At 35.3% G+C, this 21,697-nt stretch overlaps 3 protein-coding genes across 4 annotated transcripts; 1 reads left to right on the plus strand and 2 right to left on the minus strand.

Annotated features, from left to right (window-relative positions):
- Positions 1-541: 541 nt before the first annotated feature.
- On the minus strand, positions 542-4,073 carry LOC109166369 (NADP-dependent glyceraldehyde-3-phosphate dehydrogenase). Its single transcript, XM_019315343.1, has 9 exons — positions 3,929-4,073; positions 2,988-3,181; positions 2,610-2,738; positions 2,327-2,446; positions 1,980-2,116; positions 1,734-1,889; positions 1,242-1,620; positions 913-1,029; positions 542-811 (listed from the first exon to the last, which is right to left on the minus strand). The coding sequence occupies exons 1-9, from the start codon at positions 4,071-4,073 to the stop codon at positions 698-700; spliced, it is 1,491 nt and encodes a 496-aa protein (XP_019170888.1). The 3' UTR covers positions 542-697.
- A 5,105-nt stretch (positions 4,074-9,178) lies between these two features.
- Positions 9,179-10,807, plus strand: LOC109166376 (protein RTF2 homolog). Its single transcript, XM_019315351.1, has one exon. The coding sequence runs from the start codon at positions 9,443-9,445 to the stop codon at positions 10,604-10,606; it is 1,164 nt and encodes a 387-aa protein (XP_019170896.1). The 5' UTR covers positions 9,179-9,442; the 3' UTR covers positions 10,607-10,807.
- Positions 10,808-11,751: 944 nt separating this feature from the next.
- On the minus strand, positions 11,752-15,227 carry LOC109166062 (trafficking protein particle complex subunit 5). Of its 2 annotated transcripts, none has more exons than XM_019314951.1 (8): positions 15,033-15,225; positions 14,778-14,866; positions 14,284-14,347; positions 13,232-13,309; positions 12,894-12,970; positions 12,737-12,803; positions 12,551-12,658; positions 11,752-12,060 (listed from the first exon to the last, which is right to left on the minus strand). In XM_019314951.1, exons 1-8 carry the CDS (start codon positions 15,102-15,104, stop codon positions 12,031-12,033), a joined length of 585 nt encoding a protein of 194 aa, XP_019170496.1. In that variant the 5' UTR covers positions 15,105-15,225; the 3' UTR covers positions 11,752-12,030. The 2 variants fall into 2 exon arrangements, with proteins under 2 accessions (XP_019170496.1, XP_019170495.1); XM_019314950.1 differs by lacking the exon at positions 11,752-12,060 and adding an exon at positions 12,134-12,241 and having other exon boundaries at positions 12,479-12,658; positions 15,033-15,227.
- Between the last annotated feature and the right edge of the window lie 6,470 nt (positions 15,228-21,697).

Raw genomic sequence — 21,697 nt, forward strand, 5'->3', positions numbered from 1 at the left:
CACCATAATTTGTGCGCCAAAAGACATGATTCGGGTCAAATTGAGATCAAATAGTAGTGAGAATATTGAATGTTGTATATCAAACCAACAAGAATCCATTAGCACACATTTATAGGATCCAATTCCAATCCCTAGCCCATTTAGAAGAGAGAGCCAAAAGGCCTATATAGGGGCAGTTGTGCCCATCATTAGCCCACTATTATCTTGAACTGAAAAGAAGGAGGATTATTGAACATAAATAGCTAATTTTGCAAACTAGTTTGGTCGGCGTGAGTGGCCGTACACTCTTGTTCCTTAAGAGAGCCTGAGAGTTTGGACCTCCTCTTGTACGAAAAAATCCTTTAATTGGACTGACCCGGTGCGAACGGGGTTTAGTCTAAGTATGGGCTTAAAGGTACCTTCGCCAATTAGGGCCTGCCCTTAATTGGGTTGGCCCGGTGCGAACGAGATTTAGTCTAAGTATGGGCTTAAAGGTACCTCCGCCAGTTAGGGTCTGGTCTGACAAAAAAAATAGCTCATTTTGCAAAGGAAACAAACAAGGTACTAGATAGTGAACACCCTAACTTATTCTCATTCCAACACTGCAATATTATAGGTTCAAAGTGGTGAAAAATCAGGGAAAACAAATTGTTTCTTGATCTAAAATGCAGAACAGATTATTAGCTACTTTTATTGCCATGATGCTAACTGCATAATGTTAGCCCATAGTATAAGATGGGGTTGGCAGGTTGATGACAGTAGTCTTGACTTTGGTCATCATGTTAATGCTGTTTGTAATGCCCTGTGATCCAATTCCACTGTCCTTGATGCCCTGTTAAGAACAAAAAAATGCGTTTTTTATGTCACTATGAAAGCATAAATAGCGTCGTGTTTTGGGCAATTGTTCGGTTTTATTAGTAGTATATGCTTTACCTGGAAAGGAAAATGATCGGGTCCTCGTGCTGGTGCTGAGTTTATCTGCACGGTTCCAGTCTCCATGGCGTCGCTGATCAGTATGGCTTTGTTGATGTCTTTCGTGAAGACACATCCCTGCAGTTGAGCAAAACGTACGAGATATCAGTTTGCTGATAGCTGTTAGCTGATTGAGTTAGAGGGTATGACTAATTGATAACATTAGCTGATTGTAGAAATGTGTTTTGTAAATTAGCTGTTAGCTGATAGCTGTCTAATAATGGTCAAATAAGCCAAAATTAGCTGATAAGCTAACTATTTTAGAACTGCAGAAGGGTGGGTGTTCTTACTTGGAGGCCGAAATTGCTAGCGTTGCAATGGTGGATTCCTTCTTCGACAGAATTGATCCTGATAACGGGCAAAACTGGCCCGAATGGCTCCTCCCACGCGATCCTCATGTCGGGCCTCACATGGTCTAGCAACAAGGGCCAGATGAGGTTGCCCTCCCTCTTGTATGGTTGGCAGAAAGTGGCTCCTTTTTCTTTTGCATCTGTGACCAACCCCTCGATGAAGTTCGCTGATGATTCTGAAACGACGGGAGTGATGTCACAGTCATCCTCGGGTGCCCCAACCGTTAGTTTCGCCACTTTCGCCTTCACCTTCTCGACGAGAGTATCAGCAACGGATTCCATCACCAAGACAACCTTAACCGCAGTGCACCTCTGACCACTGTCACAAGATGATGTCAAAGAACATATTTGGGTTAAAACATTCAGCTTTTATAGATGCTAAGAACATTATTCATGATCAATTGTCGATTGTAATCCAAGAAATTCTTGCACCTGTAAGAGAATCCTCCTTTGACAACATTTGCTGCTGCCAAATCTATGTCAGCATCCTCGAGCACAATACAGGCGTCCTTTCCTCCAAGCTCCATCTGTAGCGGGACCATGCCCGCTTTTTTCGAGATTGCAATACCAGTGTCCCCACCAGTGAAGCTGAGGGAAAACACGAGTGCACGATTATATATAGGGGCATACATTCACGCGAATAGGAAGTACCATGTAAGAAAGAATATTGGCTTTTACCTTATACAGTTCACTCCGGGATGCATTGTCAAGAAATCTCCAATTTCAGAACCCTTTCCTGTGATACAGCTGATAACGCCTTTGGGAAAACCCGCCAGGTGAAAGCAATGCACCATATGGAGGGCAGCCACAGCACCCTGCATCAAAACATAATTGCGTGGCTTACTACTAGGAGAAAAAATAAAGAGTGGAAAACGGAATGTTAATTGCAGTTGTTAAGAGTCCCACATTGATAAAATAATAGAGGATATATGAGTTTATAAGGCCATGAGTTATAGGTTGGATTTAATCTTTTAGTGTGGTTTGGCCCATGTGCATTATAGTTCAACAATTGAGGTAAGAATTACCTGAGTTGGAGGTTTAAGAACTAGTGAGTTCCCGGCAATCAGAGCGGGTGCTATTTTGGAGACAGCAAGATTGACAGGATAGTTAAACGGTGGAATGGCTAAAACCACACCGAGTGGAATCTGTAACCATGATGTAAATTTATTAATACATCAACACACGATTTTACTAACCTTACTCTTCTTCTCTTTAGCAGTCGAGAAATTTCTATAGAAGAAAGCAATATACATTTGGCATTTAAGTATGGAAGAAAACTAAGCTCCACAAAGAATAGTTGAAAGGTACCTTTGAAGTAAGGCAGTACTTGGTCCTCTCGTTTCCAGGAAAACTATCGGATACCAAAAATTTTCCTTCCCCCAAAATGCGAACACCTTCTTCAGCAGTGTAAGAGACCAAATCTCCAGACCTTACAACCTTTGTGAATCAAACTCACAGTTAATGAAACAATCACCGAACTTTATGCACTAATCACAACATAAAATCAGAAGGTTTGAGGTTGTTTCTTCGGTTCAAAAGTTAACAATTGGCATACGATAAACCTAATTTCACCTAGCTATAGGAGCCTCAATATACATTGTAGACAAGTGCAATAAACCAATGAACATTTCCTTCAAACACAGCAAACATTGAAATTAGTCAATTACAAACATTCATTGTCGTTACCTCGGTTACAGCATCTTTAGCTGGTTTTGCAATTTCCTTTACTAAACACTCTGCAATCGGGGCTTTGTGTTCTTTCAGAATGGCGGCTGCCTTGTGAAGGAGCTCTGCTCTCTTCCAAAGTGGGGTTTTTGCCCACAATTTTTGCGCGGCTTTTGCATTTTCCATTACCTTGTTCACCTCTTCTTGTGTGCAGGCTAATTAAAGAAACCATGTTGAAGACAAATCATATTTTGATCTTTAAAATATTCATGAAAAAGTTGAAGAACTTTACAATGACATAGGCACATTAAATTTATATCACTACACAAAAGAATATTCCATCAGAGTTACTACATGACCTGAAGAATTGACCAACTCCACAACACACACAAAAAGAGTAGAATCAGGACTAATTTGGAAAGCCAACACGGGCAACTCAATTGATTCATGGATGGTAGATTGTGGACAAGACACAAGATCAAGCTCTGGCAGACGCACTGTGGGAGTTACACCCAATGTGGGTTCCTTGCACTGGCCCTCCCGCGTAATGGGTTACTAAGTCACTATAATTTACCCTTCCACTATTTGTCGGGCGTGTGAAGGCCATCGGGCAAGAGAGAATTTGGCCTTTTGTGGGCAAGGACTAACCTAGAAACCTTTGAGTCTATTTGCAAACATATTTAAGGATACTGGACAGAAAATTTGATCATCTGGAAGGGGAAAGAACACAGAAGTCTTTTGGAAAAAGCAACATAACAATTTACCATTCTAAGACCATCATGTCCTAAACTGATAACCTCAGCAAAATTCTAGTATCATGAACTTCATAGTGATCCTAAAACCTCAAAAACATCAACCTCAAGCTACCAATTCTCAACAGAAAGGCAAAATAAGTGAGTGCAACATGAACTGTAAATCAAGAAAATCTTGAATTTTGCATTACAAACTGAAAAAGATTGAACCTTGAACTTTGTACTGAGTCTTTCTTGTAGTTGGGTTGATGATAGCCACCGACTTCCCCGAGACAGATTTCCTCCACTCTCCTTCCGAGTAGTACTTGAAGACCTCCCCTTCAATGATCTCTGCAAAAACTCCATTTTGGGTCATTGCTACCGATGCAAAGGCCCTTGTGGGTAGAGAAATTAGAGAGAGGAGACGAGAAATGATTGAAGAAAGTTTGAGTGTGAGTGAGAAGTGTGAGGTTTATTCCTGGTTGGGATTTGGTTTCAGTATAAATAGAAAGAAGAAGGTGAGCGGTGAGCCACAGGACAGTAGAAGTGGAGGAATTTCAGACACAAAAGTTTTGGTTTCATATTTCACCCTCATCTTTCTGGGAATTACAAGATTGGGTTTCAAAAGGAACCATCCAAACAAAAATTTATAACATAACAATTCAACCGTTGAACTTTGCGGTTAAGTGACACTAGCTTTTAATTTTTAATCAGATGAACAATTGCTAATACAACTTTAGTTAACAACTTTAATTTTGGATTATGTCTTCACAGAATAAACAACAGATATGTCTCACCGTGGTGGAATACTAAAAATTCAAACATTTATACTCTGAATGTTGTAATGTATTATTATTTCAAATTAAAATGTCTTGTTTGAATCACACAAACTATTTGGTTAATAAGTGAAATGCATTTTTTTTTATAACAATAGAATCCAACCGTCACTACTGAAAATGTGCACTAGACTGCATGTCTTGTTTAATAACTCACAAACCACATAGAATAAGTAAACTGCATTAGAAAAATTACATGTTACATGTTATAATTAAGCCAAAAGAATGATGGCGAGAAGTGAAATGCATATTTTGCTTCAGGTTAAAAAGTTATGAATTAGACTTTTCATCAAACAATGGTCAAAAAAAATATATATATATATATATATATATCAAACTTTAAGTACGCAGCACAAACTGACTTTATGGGACCAGGCATGTTTTCCATAAAGGAGTTTGTGGAGTACTAAACTTTTAAAAAAGAAAAAAAAAAATCACTAACTTATAACATATATGTAGTAAAATTTTAAATAACGTACGTAGGACACAAATGCATGGTGTCTATTTCATATTTTAATTTATTTTTTCCTCGTTGGGTACATATATAGTGTTTGAGAAATCAAAAGTTAATTAGTTGGATGGAAGTACATGTTGAGGCCGGCGCACGTTGTACGTCATTTGAAATGCATTTGGTCATTTGTGCAATTGTGGTTTGTGCATAACAGTACAGACGGCTAAAATGATCACGGGATTCACGTACGGCAACCCCAACAAATTAATGAATGTGTTTCAAATTTGATTTTTTTTTAAAATTTGTCTATTGATTTTCTTGATTTGAGTCGGTTTTCTATTGATAAGGTATGTTAGTTTATCTATTTTTAGTTTTTTATAGACTAGCTAGAATCACAATGCATACTTCATCCAAAACACGCGTCTTCAAGTGTGTTGTCCGGGGGTTACAGTTACAAGATAAATTTCACTGAATCAGATCGAATGCGTAATAAGTTTATTTGTCTTTAATTTCTTTCCGGGTAAGAAAGATGAGAGGCATGCAATAATGCAGTCGAGGCCATAACATAATACGTTACGTTACGACGTTGTCAGATCAGCAACCCATGCATGGATGCAGGACGGAATTAATTAAGTTGGAACAACGTAAGCAGTGCATGTATGTCGTTACGTAAAGGCCGCATGCAATGCATGCATGCATATATAATTATATATACATTGATCCATCACACTCTTATCCTTTCTTCCTTATCCAATTCCATGTACTAACAAAGAATCTGTTAATTAGGTTGTTTGATTATTAATTAGTTGCCGGCAATCTTGCTAGCTTAGACATGCAGTAATCTTAAGGTTGATATTCAATGGTTGTTTTAACATTTATAGGGCATTTGGTTGGAAGGAGAGAACTAAATAAGGGAAAAGAATATTGTAATTCCTTGAAAAAGGAATAAAATATAATGAGAATTTAAATTGCATTTTTCCGTAGGAAGGAATATAATGATTGGAAATTGAAAGGGAAAGAAGTCAATAAAAATTAAAATGTCCTGGTATAATAATACTCTGTAATATAATAATCATACGAACGATAAAATTGTAATTTAACATAGAATTACAATTCCTTGGGACCCTAAAAATTGCAATTTCATGGTTGGAATGAATTGTAACTCCGTAGAATTACAATTCCCTCCAACCAAACTATGGAATTGTAATTCCATGGAGTTTGGTAGGAATGGATTGCAATTCCGTCCTACCAAACACCACATTATATGTTCAGTTTAAATTTTTTTATTTACTCATGTAATTTTATTGACTATATAAACAAGTGTGTGTGTATTATTTATATTTATATTCATTTGAGAACTAATCTTTAGGTGTGGACGGGTGATGTAATTATGACTTTTGATTTTATTTATATATAAACATAAATGTATAATATTTTAATTATCATCGGTTTACCTTTTTAATTGAAACGGAATGCATCCCTAGCCCCTCTATTAATTAATATTAGAGTCATTCAATTGTTTTGACTACATACAGATTTAGGGATGGCAATGGGGCCCCCGCTACCCCGACTCCGTCCCTGTCTACATCCCCGATCAACCCATGCATAAAATCAAACTGATACAATTTTTAAAAATAAAAAAGAAAAAAATTAAAATATGTGGCTGTGATTTATGAGAGTTTATAATATTATACATATGCTGACATTCAATACAATTATTCACATTGCAAATTAATCAACATTCAATATATTTCAATATATACACATTCATTCAATATTCACAATGCAAAGTAATCAATAGTCAATATATTCCAATTAATCCAATATATACACAGTATAGTTATTAGTTAATAATCTAATTCCTAATCCTAAAATAATATATATATATATATATATATATATATATATATATATATATGAATATTTGGAAGATTTATTTGAGCATTTCGCATGTATATTCAAGCAATTAAATCTTTCAAGTGCATAATGGTCCATTCATGATTAAGAAAAATATTACTACACTAATAATTTTGAGAGGCTAAAAACGCCATTTTTTTCATTATTATTTTTATAAAGGAAAACAAAAAGAGAAATGAAAGAGAAATATTGTCTGATCGAGAAATGAGTTGTTTGTTGGAGGTTGAAAAATATAATGAAGTAGCAGCTAGGTTGGTTGGAGGCTGAAATTCCAAAGACAGACAGAAAAGGAAAGGAAGGTTGTGATGTTGTGGCTCACATACAAAGAAGACTTGATTAATGTAATAAATGAAAAGTTTCATTTAAAATTTATTTTTTATAGATGAAATTTGATCGATATCTGCTACGAACATTGAGATTTGAGTTCGGGTTTGGATTGGGATCTTTAGAGCATCACTAATAATTATAGCTTTTAATAAATTTTTACAGGAGTGACTAAGAAATAGAAGATATGAGGAGTTTGAGTAAAAAAAATCAAAATCTGGAAAAACAAAAACTTTGGTCGTCCTCCAGTAAAGACTATCATTTCTCTATCTCCTCTACTTCAACATGAACTCCTCAAAAATCACACCAAAATCTACTGATGATGATGCTCTTAGCTCATGCGCATAACTACAGAAGTGTATATCCGTCCTCATGGGTCTGAGACGGGTTTATGAGGTTCATAATATAATCCGGTGAAATTGAGAAATTAACTTGGTTATAAAAACATAGTTGATTGGTGTGGGGTTTTGTGTTTTCCACACCCAAATTAGAGCCACACAACCATCAGGGTTGTTGTACCCATTTCTGCGCATGCTACCATGTCCACATTTTATACCTGGACCACTCCACTTCTATTTCAATTTTGAATTTTCAACCACCTTCTACTCATTGCAACCCTACAACTGTGGTTTGGGACTCTACATACACAAACAAACAAAAAAACTCCAGTTAGCTAGAGTGTTGAAATATTTTTCATATTGATATACATATAGTTATATTATATATCAGAAATTATTTTGTGTAAAGTTGCTAGACTATTGGGTAAAGAGTTTGGCCAAAATAGATAGTTAGGTATTTAATTAGTGGTTTATGTCCTTATATTGATGCACTTCAAGAAAAATACACATTTTGTATAAATAATAATAATTTTGTTAAAAACCGTTATATTCGACCAATTTTTTTTTTCAAAGACAGTGATTTTTACTCATTAATCGTTGTCTTTAGTGTGTTGTTATAAGTGCATTTGACTATTTTGTAAAATTAAAAAAAAAAAATTCAAAGACAACAATTTTTTAAATTCATCTGTTGCCTTTGTGTGTGTTTTTTTTAAGACAATGATTTAATTTATCCGTTTCGTTGGTTATTCAAGTTCACAAATTACATTGTTTAGTTTACAGAACATATACCGTTTAAATTCTTGAGTAGAAGTGTAAGACCAATTGTTATGTCGTGGAATCGTGTCCACCTTGCAAGGTGGACACGGTTCCAACACGACACCGTTTGGTAATTTTGGAGTAACGATGCTGTTAGTGGCATTGTTTTTCTCCACCAATTAGATTTTTTTTTTTAATTGTCAAAACAACTCAGCGAGACATTGTGAATATAGAGTTCAAGAATTATGAATATAGAATTCAAAAATTATGAATATAGAGTTCTATAATTATGAACATATAGTTCTGTAATTGTGAATATAGAGTTCGTAATTGTGAATGTGGAGTTCAAAAATTATGAACATAGAGTTCTATAATTATGAATATAGAGTTCAGTAATTATGAACATAGACTTCTAGAGTTCAAAAATTATGAACATAGAGTTATATAATTATGAACATAGAGTTCTGTATTTGTGAATATAGAGTTCAATAATTGTGAATATGAAGTTCAAAAATTATGAACATAGAGTTTTATAATTATGAACGTAGACTTCCTGAAGACAAACGTTGTTAACCACGAAAAAAAAACATTTTTTTAAAAAATTGATACGGCATCGTTTTTCACCAAAATAATGTCGTTTTGAAACTTTGTCCACCTTATAAAGTGTACACAATTCCACGACATAATTTGCCACCGGAGTCCACAGAATAATTTGCCTTTAATCATAGTTTGGATCAATTTAGGATTGGGCTGGAGCAATATAAATTGGATTTAACCCAATCTGATGGACTATGGACTGTGGGCTAAAAAGTGTGTATGAACTCATCCAATACTTCTTCCCAGTTGTTCCTATTTCCGTCATCTATTCGATTTCTGACTATTCATCTATTTATCTGAACGTCGGTGCACGGAGTTGCGATCAAACCTTGTTTATATACATACATGTTCCCCGTCTCCTGTTGAATTGATTTCTGGGAAAAGCAAAGATCTTCTGATCTTCACTTCAATTTCTCTTCTTCCAGGTAAATCTTCTGTTGATTCCACCTGTTCAATCTCGATACTTTTTCAATTGTGCATAAACTGTGAAACCGAACCAATCGCGAAAAGCTAAGGAAATCAGAGAATGGATTCGAAAAGCCAGAATTTTCAGATTTTCATTCAATCCCCAGACCTCAAAATCCCAACCCGAGCCATAAGTCTTGAATCCCCAAACCCAGGTTTCACCATTAAAGACCTCAAAGCATTCATCTTTTCCAAAACCCTAACCCTAATTCAGCACTCTGGCTATTTCACCTTGGATGGGAAATTAATCCCAGATTCTACTCCTGTAAACAGTTCCCTTATTGCCCCTCTCTCCACCTTGACCCTGCGCCTCCGCTTCCTTGGTGGAGGTGGCGATGGCGGTGCCACTGGGGCCGAGTCCCGTGACTGTTATCTTAAGATGTATGCTGAGAAGAAGCCTGACAAAATTGACCCTAATGAGGTTAGGTTGTCCAAGTGGTTGAATTGTACATTGTCAAATGAGCCTTTGAAGCATCCCGTGGTGATCGATAAGCTTGGGAATTTGTTTAACAAGGAGGCCTTGGTCGAAGCCTTGTTGAAGAAACAAGTGCCTAAACAGTTTGCTTACATAAAGGGGTTGAGAGATATGATTCCAATTGAGTTATCAGCTATCCCGGGTATGGAAGACAGTGGCTTGGGTTTCGTGACAAGGTTTCAATGCCCTATCTCGGGGTTAGAGTTTAATGGGAAATATAAGTTCTTTGCACTTAGGCCTTGTGGGCATGTCTTCAGTGCCAAAGCTTTGAAAGAGGTGAAGTCTTCAGCTTGTTTGGTCTGTCACAAGGAGTTCATGGAGAACGAGAAGATTGTGATAAATGGGAATGAAGACGAGGTTGCAGCATTGAAGGAGAGAATGGTGGAGGAAAACGCAAAACTTAAGGATAATAAGAAGTCGAAGAAGGGGAAGAATGGTGGGGATGTAGCTGTGAATGGTGAGGGTGTTGAAGTTACCCGCTTGAGTGGGACAAAACATGGGATTGAGGATAAGGTTTTTGCAGAGAAAGGGAAATCAGAACTGAATAGGAAAAATAATCCTAATGGTAAGATCGAAGTGAAGAATGTTACCAATGGTGCAAGTAATGGATCAGGAAAGCGATTTAAGGCGGGTGAGAATGTACCAGCTAATGCTACCAAGGAGGTTTATGCATCCATTTTTACATCATCCAGGAAGTCTGATTTCAAGGAGACGTATTCTTGTCGGTCATTGCCACTTGGAAGAAACTAATGAGTTCTTGGGGTGTATCTCTAAGGTGATCAAGTTGTGTTTCTCATTGTTCTTTTGTCATACAAGTATGTGTATGCCCCTTATTGACAGCCACTTTCTGTGTAGTGGTTTTTTGCTTTATGTAAGATTATCATTAGTGATTGTATTTGTATTTTACAATGGTTACTTAATATCAATATTGCTTCTACAAGTTTTGATTTGTATTGTTGTTATTCATACATTTTTTCTCAATTCTCTTCTTCTCCCAAAGGTTGAAATCCCCAACTCCAAGGCCACCCACATCCTGGCCTGATAGAGCATATAAGAAAAAATGTAAATCACGATAACAAAGTGACAATACTGTCTACTGAACCCGTAAAACTAAGTCCATGTGCACTCCTTCTCAAGTCTCATTCATTAATGGTGTAGTTTCATTGCCAACTTAGTGAAAAGTATGTTGCTATTGAAAGTGAAAATAATAAATCTTGTGACTCTCACGTGAACCGTGTAATGGTTAAAATACAATATTTCTTTAGTCTTTGGGCATCCACATTTGTGATTTTTTGAAATTTTTTCATATCTAAAAACTAAGCTTGTGTTTTTATATTAATGGGAGGCATAATTTTTTCTCAAACTTTTCTCAAATAGGTCCCGTAGGAGAGAAAGATGGCAGAAGTCTACTACCTTTGTGCGCGTGCAATGCACCTACCGGCTGGTGAGTCCTGTGCTTTGATTTTTTTTATTTTTTATTTTTTATTTTTTATTTTTTATTTTCGTGTCAGCTGTTTTTTTTTCTTCTTCTCTTCCCTAGTTGGCACCTCACCAAAAAAAAAAAACAAACAAAAAACAAAAAAAAAAACAAAAACAAAACAAAACACAACCAAAAAAAAAAACAAAACAAAAAAAAAAAAACAATTATACAAAGTATACAGACATGTATCACAGACGACTGATTGGTGTTTGAAGGAACAGTTTCTACTGTTATGCCTATATATAATATATGTGTTTGTGTGTGGTGACCCAGGAAAAAAAATCAATCTTCTTCAATGCTTGCTGGTTATATATATAAAAGATGCTTAACAAATATAGATTGTCTGAGGCTTTTCTAAATGGCAATCATAAACTAGAAACTGATTAAAAGATGGGAAAAATGTGACTCCCCAAAAAAAGGTTAAAGCATGGTTGCAATACCACATAATCTTTCATTTTTGAACCTCCTGTATCAAATCTAGCAAGCATTACAACTATTAGTGTAGTTTTCTCCAGTTCAGCTACACACATTTCTGGATAATGATTGGTTTGTAACTTTCGCGAATGACGGATCAAGTCACAGTCGACAATCAGCTTTTTAGGATTCAAATGATCCTGATAAATTACACCATTTTCCTAGAGTTACCCGCTCTCGCTGGTGTAGAATATCTTGAACCAATAGGACATAACGAGCATCAACCTAGTCTTGCTTCTCTTCGTAGAACCTGGAACAAGAAAACTGATTGGTCCTCGAAGCATTTCAATGATAAGAATATAGAAAATTGGATCATGGCTCAACAAGTTCATTGTTGCCATTGCAGTGTATTATGTTGGTGCTCAGAATATAAACAGAAAGCTCGCATCAGCCTGGGCATAGGTGTACTTAAGAAAGAAAGCTCATCTTTTTTTTTTTGGTCAGACCATGAAGTGTCCTGAACAGGCCCTAACTGTAAGAGGCACCTTTAAGCCCGTACCATACTCAGTCTAATCCCCATTCGTACCGGGCCGGCCCAATTAAGGGGCAGAGTGCTGGCCAGATTGGTTTTTCCATACGAGAGGGGGTTCGAACCCCTGACCTATCTTAAGGGACGAGAGTGCACATCCACTCACGCGAACCAATCTAGTTAAGAAAGCTCATCTTTAAGTCAACTGAAACATAAAACCACTGCAAAGCAACTGGAGAAATGAAGGTTGCATAAAAATATAAGAGACTACCTCATCAGAAAATTTAATCAAAATGGTAGTCCGAGGTCGCTGCTGCCCCTCCACTGGAACAAAATGGGCAGTTACAACAGCTGGGAAACCGGCATTGTCAAGTACACCCTTTAAAAAGAAAAGAAATGTATCACGTAAAGGGATAAGGTTGGTAGAAACATAATCAGTTCTGTTCACAGTGCATACCCTTACAATGCCCGCAACAAAAGCTCCACAATTGAAAGCACCCATATCTTTAGGAATTGAGATAAATCTATGAAGCAAACAATGTGTGTTATCCAGAAATCAGTTAAAAAATGTAATTTACAAAGTGGATAAGAAATATAGCATCAAGAAATGCTACCTGTTCACAAGGAGCTCCTTTTCGCTGATCATATATTCATCTTCATGTTCAGTACCCTTCTCAAGGGAGTCAGCAACCTGGTCCAATGCAAAAATCTAAAATAATATACCATCTCATTTTTCCAAATTCTCATAGCAGGAAGTTTGAGCAACTGAGAGTAGAAATCTATAAGAGCTTAATACCAGTAAAACATGACTTTCTAAAATAAACAAGGCAGAAAGAAAACACTCAGGATACAAATAAAGCCCAGTAAAATAAGAATGTGAATGTAAACTTTCTAACTTTTCAGATTTCTAAAACATTAACTTTCAAAGATGGCGAAAACATGTATAACTAACCTTTCCAAACAAAACCTTCCACACAGTGCTGTGCACAAAGGACAAAATACCTAGCAACCGTGTCTCCCTTCTATTTCCCTGCAGCATTAAGTCAATGTTATAGAAAAAAGTCAAAAAAAAAAAAAAAAAAAAAAAAAAAAGCATCAAGATAGGGGTTAAAAAGAAAGATGTTTAAACCGGAATTGCTAGTCTTCCAAATTTGAATAGGATCTGTAATATCATTACAGTCCTGGAATAAGCTACAATATAACAATAGCATTATAGCAACCATACTCAGTAAACAGAAGGATAAAAAAGGCAATGTTACTGACATCATGCTTTGTCTCACAGGCAAGGGAAAAGTTTAATAACTTTAGTAGTCATAAGTTGTCAGAAACAAGCTCCAATGAGTATGCTGCTGCTAGTAGTAGAGATGTATGAGAATCCTGGCCAATCCAGAAAGAGCAATAGGCATGCAAACCATTTTTCTATTTAGTGATTCTTAATTTTATCTTTAGTTCAGTAAACCTCCCCTTTTTAATGGTTAGAAAAAGCAATAAAGACCTAATAAAAAAACATTGACAGTACACCATAAAATACTTACTGCAGTAAAGAATATTTGCAAACCACACTAATCTGCCCTTTGAGCCTCTCCCCTTTCCAAGCATGACAAAATAAATATAGTACCAGGGTTTGGTTACAAAATATTCTTAAACCGCCCATGAACACATATAGATGTAGCCCAAACAATTTGTATTGCATGCGCTCAACACATATTTCAAATTCCATGTGAAGTTAATCCATTATTAACATGCCCTACAGCATAAAAGAAGGGCAAAGCATGATTTAAGCCAGTCAGAGTTTGAAAATCAAGCGCTTGGAATTACATTGTCTAGGCATAGATGATAGATCATTAATCATAACAGAGGCATCAGCTCGCCCCTCACAAAAAAAAAAAACAAAAACAAAAAACATTGAGAAAATGATAAATGGCATATGAACACAGTTTAAAAAATACTTCAAAAGATAATATCCAGCAGATCTTTAAGAAAAATATTATTTGGAATTGTTACCTTTTCTCGATGGCAGAGAAGTTCCAGAACTCGTGCCCCAACAGCATAGCCTGCATCCTCTAACCTGCTCCAGATCCAAAAGTAATCATTTAACATAATCATTGCCATCTGGAATTGTTTAACTGTTTTTGCAAGGTCTATAATCTACATATATTAGGGCTTCTTTCCTGCAAGTCTATAACCATCAGATCCACACTAGCTAAAGCAGTAAGCTGCTATACACTAACATATCAGTATAAAATATACAGTTATTTCCCCTTGCAGGGTAATATTCTTTATGCATCCAAAGGTATAGATGTGATCCATTCACAGAAAACAATCTTCACTTTAAACCGGCTCATCTAAATATAATACGGAGTACATAAATAATTTTCTAATGTTTAAGTCTCCTGCAGCAGAAATTTTACATCCATTCTCATAAAATGCCACGAGTATATTCAAACATGAGAAAGAGCTGAAATTAAGCTATTGAAAAGAGGCAGATCAAGGATCACCTTCTTTCCAATTCAGCAATGTTATCAACTTGGGTCTGATTGTACTGAACAAGCTCCGAGAACAAGAATGCAAACGCGCTCAAACTAACCTGCAAAACGGCCCATTTCATCAAAATTCACCTTGAACATAGAGCTTCCTTCTTTTCTCAAACACTGGCTAATGAAATCAAAGCCCAAGTTTATCGAATACACGAGAATTCGCCCATTCAGAGAATTGTATCTTAAAGATCTAAAGTTTGAAATGTATGCATATACCTCTTGTTTGCCCTTGCTGAGAGGTCTATCGAGAACGTTAGTGTATTGCTTGATTTTCCCAACTCCTATCATCCTCACTGTCCGCAGATCGCCTACCTCTGCGCCTTTTTTCTTCTTTGTTTCAGCTTCGAGGGGTTTGTGAGTCGTGCGTGGAATAGTAAATCTCAACAACCAAACAAGCCTTTTCTTTTGAGTTTTGCTTTGTTTTCACCCAGTTGAGGTTAGTGCCATATTAATTTTGATTTTCTCCTAATTTTTGTTTCAAATATTTTTGGTGTATTTTTCACCTATCGTCTCTCACTAAATTGTATGCACACTTTTTTAATAAAACAATTAGGGGTTGTTAGCGAACAGAGCTTTCGACAAACTACTCGTATTCGTGTTCGGTAAGCGTTCGTTTATGTTCGTTTGTTAAAATAAACGAACATTAACAAACAAAATTTAGAGCTCGGTTAATAAACGAACAGAGCTTGAACAATTTTAAGCTCGTTTGCTAAGAGATCGTGAACAAGCTCGTTTGTGTTCGTTTACTAATGTTCGTGAACAAGCTCGTTTATGTTTGTTTAATAATGTTCGTGAACAAGTTCGTTTGTGTTCGTTTAATAATGTTCGTGAACATGTTCACAAACATATATATTATATTATATTATATTAGTTTTGTAGTTGTGTTGTTTGTTTGATTATTGTTCGTGAACGTAGATTATTTATTGTTCACGAACGAATTGTGATCAGGAACATGTGCAGGTGTTTGTTTATTAAGTGTTAATGAACGTAAATGAATATGTTCGTGAACGTACTTATTAATGAACATGTTTGTGAACGTGTTTGTTAATGTTAACGAACACGTTTGCGAACGTTAACAAACACGTTCGCGAACATGTTCGTTAACGTTAACGAACACGTTCGTGAACGTGTTCGCGAACGTTAACGAACACTAACAAACGCTTAACAAACGAACACGAACTGGATTTTCAAAAACCTTAACAAACGAACACGAACACTCCAAATTCCTTAACAAACGAACACGAACAACCTCCGTTCGTTTATGTTCGGTTCGTTAACAGCCCTAAAAACAATTGACCTGAAAATTGAAGGTTGCTCCATACACAAAGTCAATGAACTTTTATTTACTAGAATTAGTTTTTTAGAGATAATGTCTAATGTTTTTTTTTTTAAATAAGTACTTTAAAATATATCAAGGCAAGATTTTATTGAAATTGTTCATGCATAGATAATTGAATGTTAAATTTGCGTATTTAAATAGGCAAATCTAAGTTTACAAATACAAGATAATATAGTCAAGATTGATTATAATTGTCAATAAAATAATTGTATAGGTATGGTTGAAACCAAATACGGGATATAAGGAGAGAGCAAACAAAAATTAGGCCATAAAATATTAAATATATACTATTATTGAAGAGCTAACGGTTGATTGTCGGACATTACGAGATAATTTTCTACTTTAATTTATTGTGTGATTTGAATACTCTTTTTGTCAATAAATCCCCCAAGTAGTTAATATTTTTTTTGAAAAACCCCAAGTAGTTAATATAATTGGCTTAATTATATTTTTTATTTTTTTATTTTTAAAAACAATTATTATTATTATTATTATTATTATTAAATATATATATATATATATATATATATATATATATATATATACCCTTAGGTCATTTTACATGTTAATCTAAACAGCTAATTTTTTTAAATATCTTTTTACCAACCGTTAATATAATTCGCTGGTCAAATTCGCTAATATAATTCACTAACGCTAACCGCTAACTGCTGATTGTCAAACAATTCAAGGACACTGCGATGTAGTTCTCACTTCAATTTGTTGTGTGATTTGAATACTCTCTTTGTCAACAAATCTCTCAAGTAGTTAATATGATTGACTTTATTAATTATATTTTTTTTAATTTTTTCATGGTATTAATTAAATACATGGTAAATAAATATATAACATTATTTTGTATTATAACTTTGATATTTAATTAAAAAATAGTGCACAAAAAAGATAATAGATAATGTAGTGAATATAATCAATTGATGAATTGAATTTGAATGTAAAGAATTTTTACATTGGAGAAATATAAAGACAATATAACTAATAAAATTATTTCTCTTAATTAATTTATTGATAATGAATAATTTTTTTTAATAAAGACATTGTAGGGACAATGTAGCGAATATAATCAATTGATGAATTTTTTTTTTGAATGAATCAATTGATGAATTTTTTTTTTTTTTATTAGAAGGAATCAATTGATGAATTTAAATGTAAAGAATTTTTATATTGGAGAAAAATAAATACAATATAACTAATGAAATTATTTCTCTTATTTAATTTATTGATAATGAATAATTTTTTTTGAATAAAGACATTGTATACACATAATTCTAAATTAAAGAAATGCATATGTATTATTTTTTGTTGTAGCTACTAAATTATTATTTATTAATTTAATAAGAGTAAAATAGAGTACTAATTATGCCAACTTTAATTAGGATGTGGTTCGAACCTAAGACCTTTCTTATTGAAATTAATGAGTAAGTTAACGGTGAACTAACAGAAATTAACGAAAAAGATAATATTTAACGGAAAAGTTAACGGATAATCATATTCATTAAGGATAAATTAGGAAATCATAAGGAAAAATTAAAATATAATCAATTTGAGTCATTCATTTGATTAAAAAATTTGACCGCCATTTTTTCTACTCATTATAGACATAACTATCTTGGGCTCTTATTAGTATAGTCGATATCATCCATCACTACTCATATGTGCGTTTTAGCCTTTTTAGGTGATGCTCGCTTGCCAAGACCTTGTGGTCTAATGACACCCGGGTTAGACTCCTATATGGGAGGTTGTGACTTGTGAGTTCGAACTTCAATAGAGGTGTTATTGGTTCTTTGTTACTTTAGTTGTTAAATAACACAATGATATAAATCAATCTGAAATACGGTTAAAAAAATTAGCAGAAATGTAAACTTGAAATCTTACTTTAATTGTTTATGGTTTTTCCTGTTTTACTTTTGTTTAATCTATATTTCTAATTATTTGAGTTTTTGTCTAATTTAATTGATTTGTTATCAACATTATCAATCCTTTAAACACAACTACTTTGTTTACTTAACCCTTGAGTGTTTGGTTTGAGTGAGGAAATTACGTGGAAAAAGAATTATAATTTTATGGGAGATGAATTACTTGAATAAAGTGGAATTTAAATTCCAATGTTTGGTTTACAGGAATATAATTACTAAGAATTTTAATTCTAATATATTTGGTATACATGGGAATTGAAAGGAAATAAGTAATATAAAGTCTAAAATTATATTGTTGTTGTGGGTATCAATTTTAAGTTAAAAAAGAAAGGGGTAATTTTGTCTCATAAATTTTTTTTTTTCCTTCATAAAACCCATGAAATTAAAATATCAGGGAATTGCAATTCCTTCCCACTAAACTAAAAAATTTAGTCACCTTTGAAATTATGTGGAAATGAATTTTAAATTTCCTCTAATTAAACGTCATGTTAGTGTCATTTTAACATCTCATTTAAATAAACTTATTTTCAACTTTTAGGGTTTGTACAAAATGCACTAGAAAATGTGAGTGCAACAATTTTTTTCATTTTGTTATACTTACAATTGCACAAGTAAATTGAAGGGTAAAACAAATTTTGTATTAACAATTATACTTAAAAATATTTGGGACTCCCAAAATATTAGTGGCGCATATTTTGGGGTTGTGCAGGCTCCTAACTTTGGTAAATATTTGGGACTCTCATTTTTTGTGGGAATAAATATGAAAGCAGCTTTCTCATATATTGAGGATAAAATCAGACAGAAAATTGGTTCGTGGAATAATAAGTTATTATCACAGGCTGGTAAGGAAGTCTTGTTGAAAAGTGTGGCCCAAGTTATGTCTACTTTCTCAATGAGTGTTTTTTATTACCTGTGACAGTTTACACAGCTATTGAGCGGACCATGAACCGCTATTGGTGGGAATCAGGGGTTGACCAGTGCATTCATTGAAAAGCATGGGATAAGTTATGTATCCCTAAGAAGTATGGGGGCTTAGATTTTAAAGAATTGCTTGCTTTTAATCTGGCTATGTTGGGTAAACAGGCTTGGCGATTTCTTACGAAACCTGACTCCTTGGTCCAGAGTATATAAAGGCCAGATATTACCCCAGAGGGGTTTTTTTATAATGCCAGGTTAGGAAATAATCTCAGTTTCTGTTGGAGCAGCATTATGGCAGCACAGGAAATGGTTTGTGGTAGGGTCAGGCGCAGGATTGGGAATGGTCAAACTACGCTAATTTGGGACCACCCATGGCTCCAGGATGAACAGGATCCGATGATACACCCAGAAAAACCACCCCAATTGGCTCAAGCAACTGTGGTGGGGTTAATGGATCAGGAGACGGGGACCTGGGATCACTTTATTCTCACTTATATTTTTATTCCCACTGATGTAACACGAATATTAAAGATATCTGTATCACCTGATTATGAGGATATATGGAACTGGCATGGGGACCCCAATGGGAACTACTGAGTTAAAAGTGAATATAAGCGCATTGTTAGAACTATGTTGATACAATGGGCTCTTTTGATGGGTGGCTCAACCTATGGAGGCTCAAGATTCCGTCCAAGTGGAAAACCTTCTTATGGAGAGCCTTGAATGATATACTCCCCACCACCAAAAATATGATTATAAAGATAGTGGAAATTGATCCTACTTGTGCTATGTGTGGGATCATGCATGAGGATACTATGCACTCCCTAGTTAGATTTGATTATGCAAATGCTATTTGGACTCAATCCCACCTTCCAATCCCTAATAGTGTGACAAATATTTCTCGTACTTGGTTTGGTGAACTATTAAATGTTCTAGATGCTAACGGAATTGTCTACGCAGCTGCGCTCCTATATTATATTTGGAGAGCAAGAAACGGGGCGCTATGGGATGCATGTCTACGCGGCCACGGAGACTTATAGCTGCAGCCACCACAGCCGTGCATACATGGCGACAAGTGCATCCCGACCGACCAAGAGCTACAACCGTCACTGCCAGAGATCAAGAAGCTGATGCCACTCTCGTCCAGGTTGCTGCTGCCATGCCTACTGCCACGCTGCCCGGTATGGCCGAAGTCCCAGCAGTAACATGGGGGAACGCTGTTCCCGTATTATCGGTCACACACACTGCCACACTGCCCGAGGACATGGCCAAGGCTTCTACGACGATACAAAGGTGCTGCTGGTTCGACGTCGGGTATCGCCACGAGATAAACAACGCTACCGTTGGGGCGATCATTCTCGACGAGGGAGGGAGATATGTCTCAGCTCTCAGTGTTCCTATACCGGTTTGCTTCTCTCCTCTTATGGCCGAGGCAATCGCGTGCAAAGAAGCCTTGTCGTGGTTATGGGACCGTGGGGAACGGTCTATATAGCTATTCACGGATTGCTTAACGCTTCAACGGTATCTGTTATCTGCAACTGATCCTTTTCGTTCGTACGTTGGCTACGCTATTGATATCTGCAGAACTCGTATGGCCTCGTTTGAGTATTGTTCAATTAAGTTTGTTTCTAGATCAGATAATTACTTAACTCATACTTTAGCCTCTACTGCTTTTACACATACTACTACTATGTATTGGGACTCTGTCCCGCCAGACTCTATTTCGGCTCGTTTTGAATAAATGCCTTGCTCGCTCCTTTAAAAAAAAAAAAAGTAAATTACATGTTATAGTGCGTTCTTGCTAATGTGGCTATTTAATATAAAATGTTGTATGTTTTTTATATACGCACTTGTAACATTTATTGTTTTTTATATTCACTTGAGTCTCGAAAGAAAAAAACATCAGTGAAGTGATTCGGTGAGAAAGAAGGAATTAGGAGGGAGATGAATTGTAATTCGGTGGGAAAATAATAATGTGAGAATAAAGTAGGAATTCAAATTACAGTATTTGGTATGCATCAATAAGATTACATGGAATTGAAAGAGAATAAGTGGATATAATGACTGAAGTGCCCTTTGTGAGAGATAAGGATGAGATGGGATGATAATAATGACAGGGGCAAAAACATCTTCGCAGTACTATATATATTTCTCCATTTCACCACTGGATTGCAATTCTTAGGTAGGGGCCATGAATTACAATTCAGTCCAAGAGAGGGAATTGCAATTCCCTTCAACCAAACGACGTATTTGATGGGGAAAACGAATTGCAGTACAATTACAACCAAATTACATCTAACCAAGCAAGGTCTACAGAGACAACCATAGTTGTTCTCAACAGCTATTCAATTACACTATATTCTTTTGATCCTTAAGCTAACAAGAAAGCGCGCATACACAACATGTAGCCACTATGAAGGTTTAGCATGGAGTAAATAGTAGGGGCATCATATAATTTGCACTTCATCGAACCTATTATTATTATTATTATTATTATTATTATTATTATTATTATTTTATTTTATTTTTTGCTAGTAAGGAGGGTGGATATATATATATATATATATATATATATATATATATATATATATATACCCACACACTATTGGATTACTCCCAACTATCATGCGATTGTGAGGGATTCCCAATCGGTCATCTTCAATCCGTGTGTGCAGCTCCACACGGGACATATG

The sequence above is a fragment of the Ipomoea nil genome, unplaced genomic scaffold (assembly GCF_001879475.1).
Source record: "Ipomoea nil cultivar Tokyo-kokei standard unplaced genomic scaffold, Asagao_1.1 scaffold3087, whole genome shotgun sequence".
Taxonomy (NCBI): domain Eukaryota; kingdom Viridiplantae; phylum Streptophyta; class Magnoliopsida; order Solanales; family Convolvulaceae; genus Ipomoea; species Ipomoea nil.

Bases quoted from the DNA above. Each gene is read 5' to 3' on its own strand.
- LOC109166376 (XM_019315351.1), top strand. From the start codon at position 9,443: ATGGATTCGAAAAGCCAGAATTTTCAGATTTTCATTCAATCCCCAGAC.
- LOC109166062 (XM_019314950.1), bottom strand. From the start codon at position 15,104: ATGATAGGAGTTGGGAAAATCAAGCAATACACTAACGTTCTCGATAGA. The intron at 14,867-15,032 runs GTATATGCATAC...GCCGTTTTGCAG, and splicing joins TCAGCAAGGGCAAACAAGAG to GTTAGTTTGAGCGCGTTTGC. The intron at 12,804-12,893 runs GTAGCATTTCTT...TTTGCTTCATAG, and splicing joins AAGGAGCTCCTTGTGAACAG to ATTTATCTCAATTCCTAAAG.
- LOC109166369 (XM_019315343.1), bottom strand. From the start codon at position 4,073: ATGACCCAAAATGGAGTTTTTGCAGAGATCATTGAAGGGGAGGTCTTC. The intron at 2,447-2,609 runs GTACCTTTCAAC...TCATGGTTACAG, and splicing joins AGTACTGCCTTACTTCAAAG to ATTCCACTCGGTGTGGTTTT. The intron at 1,621-1,733 runs GTGCAAGAATTT...ATCTTGTGACAG, and splicing joins AAAGGAGGATTCTCTTACAG to TGGTCAGAGGTGCACTGCGG.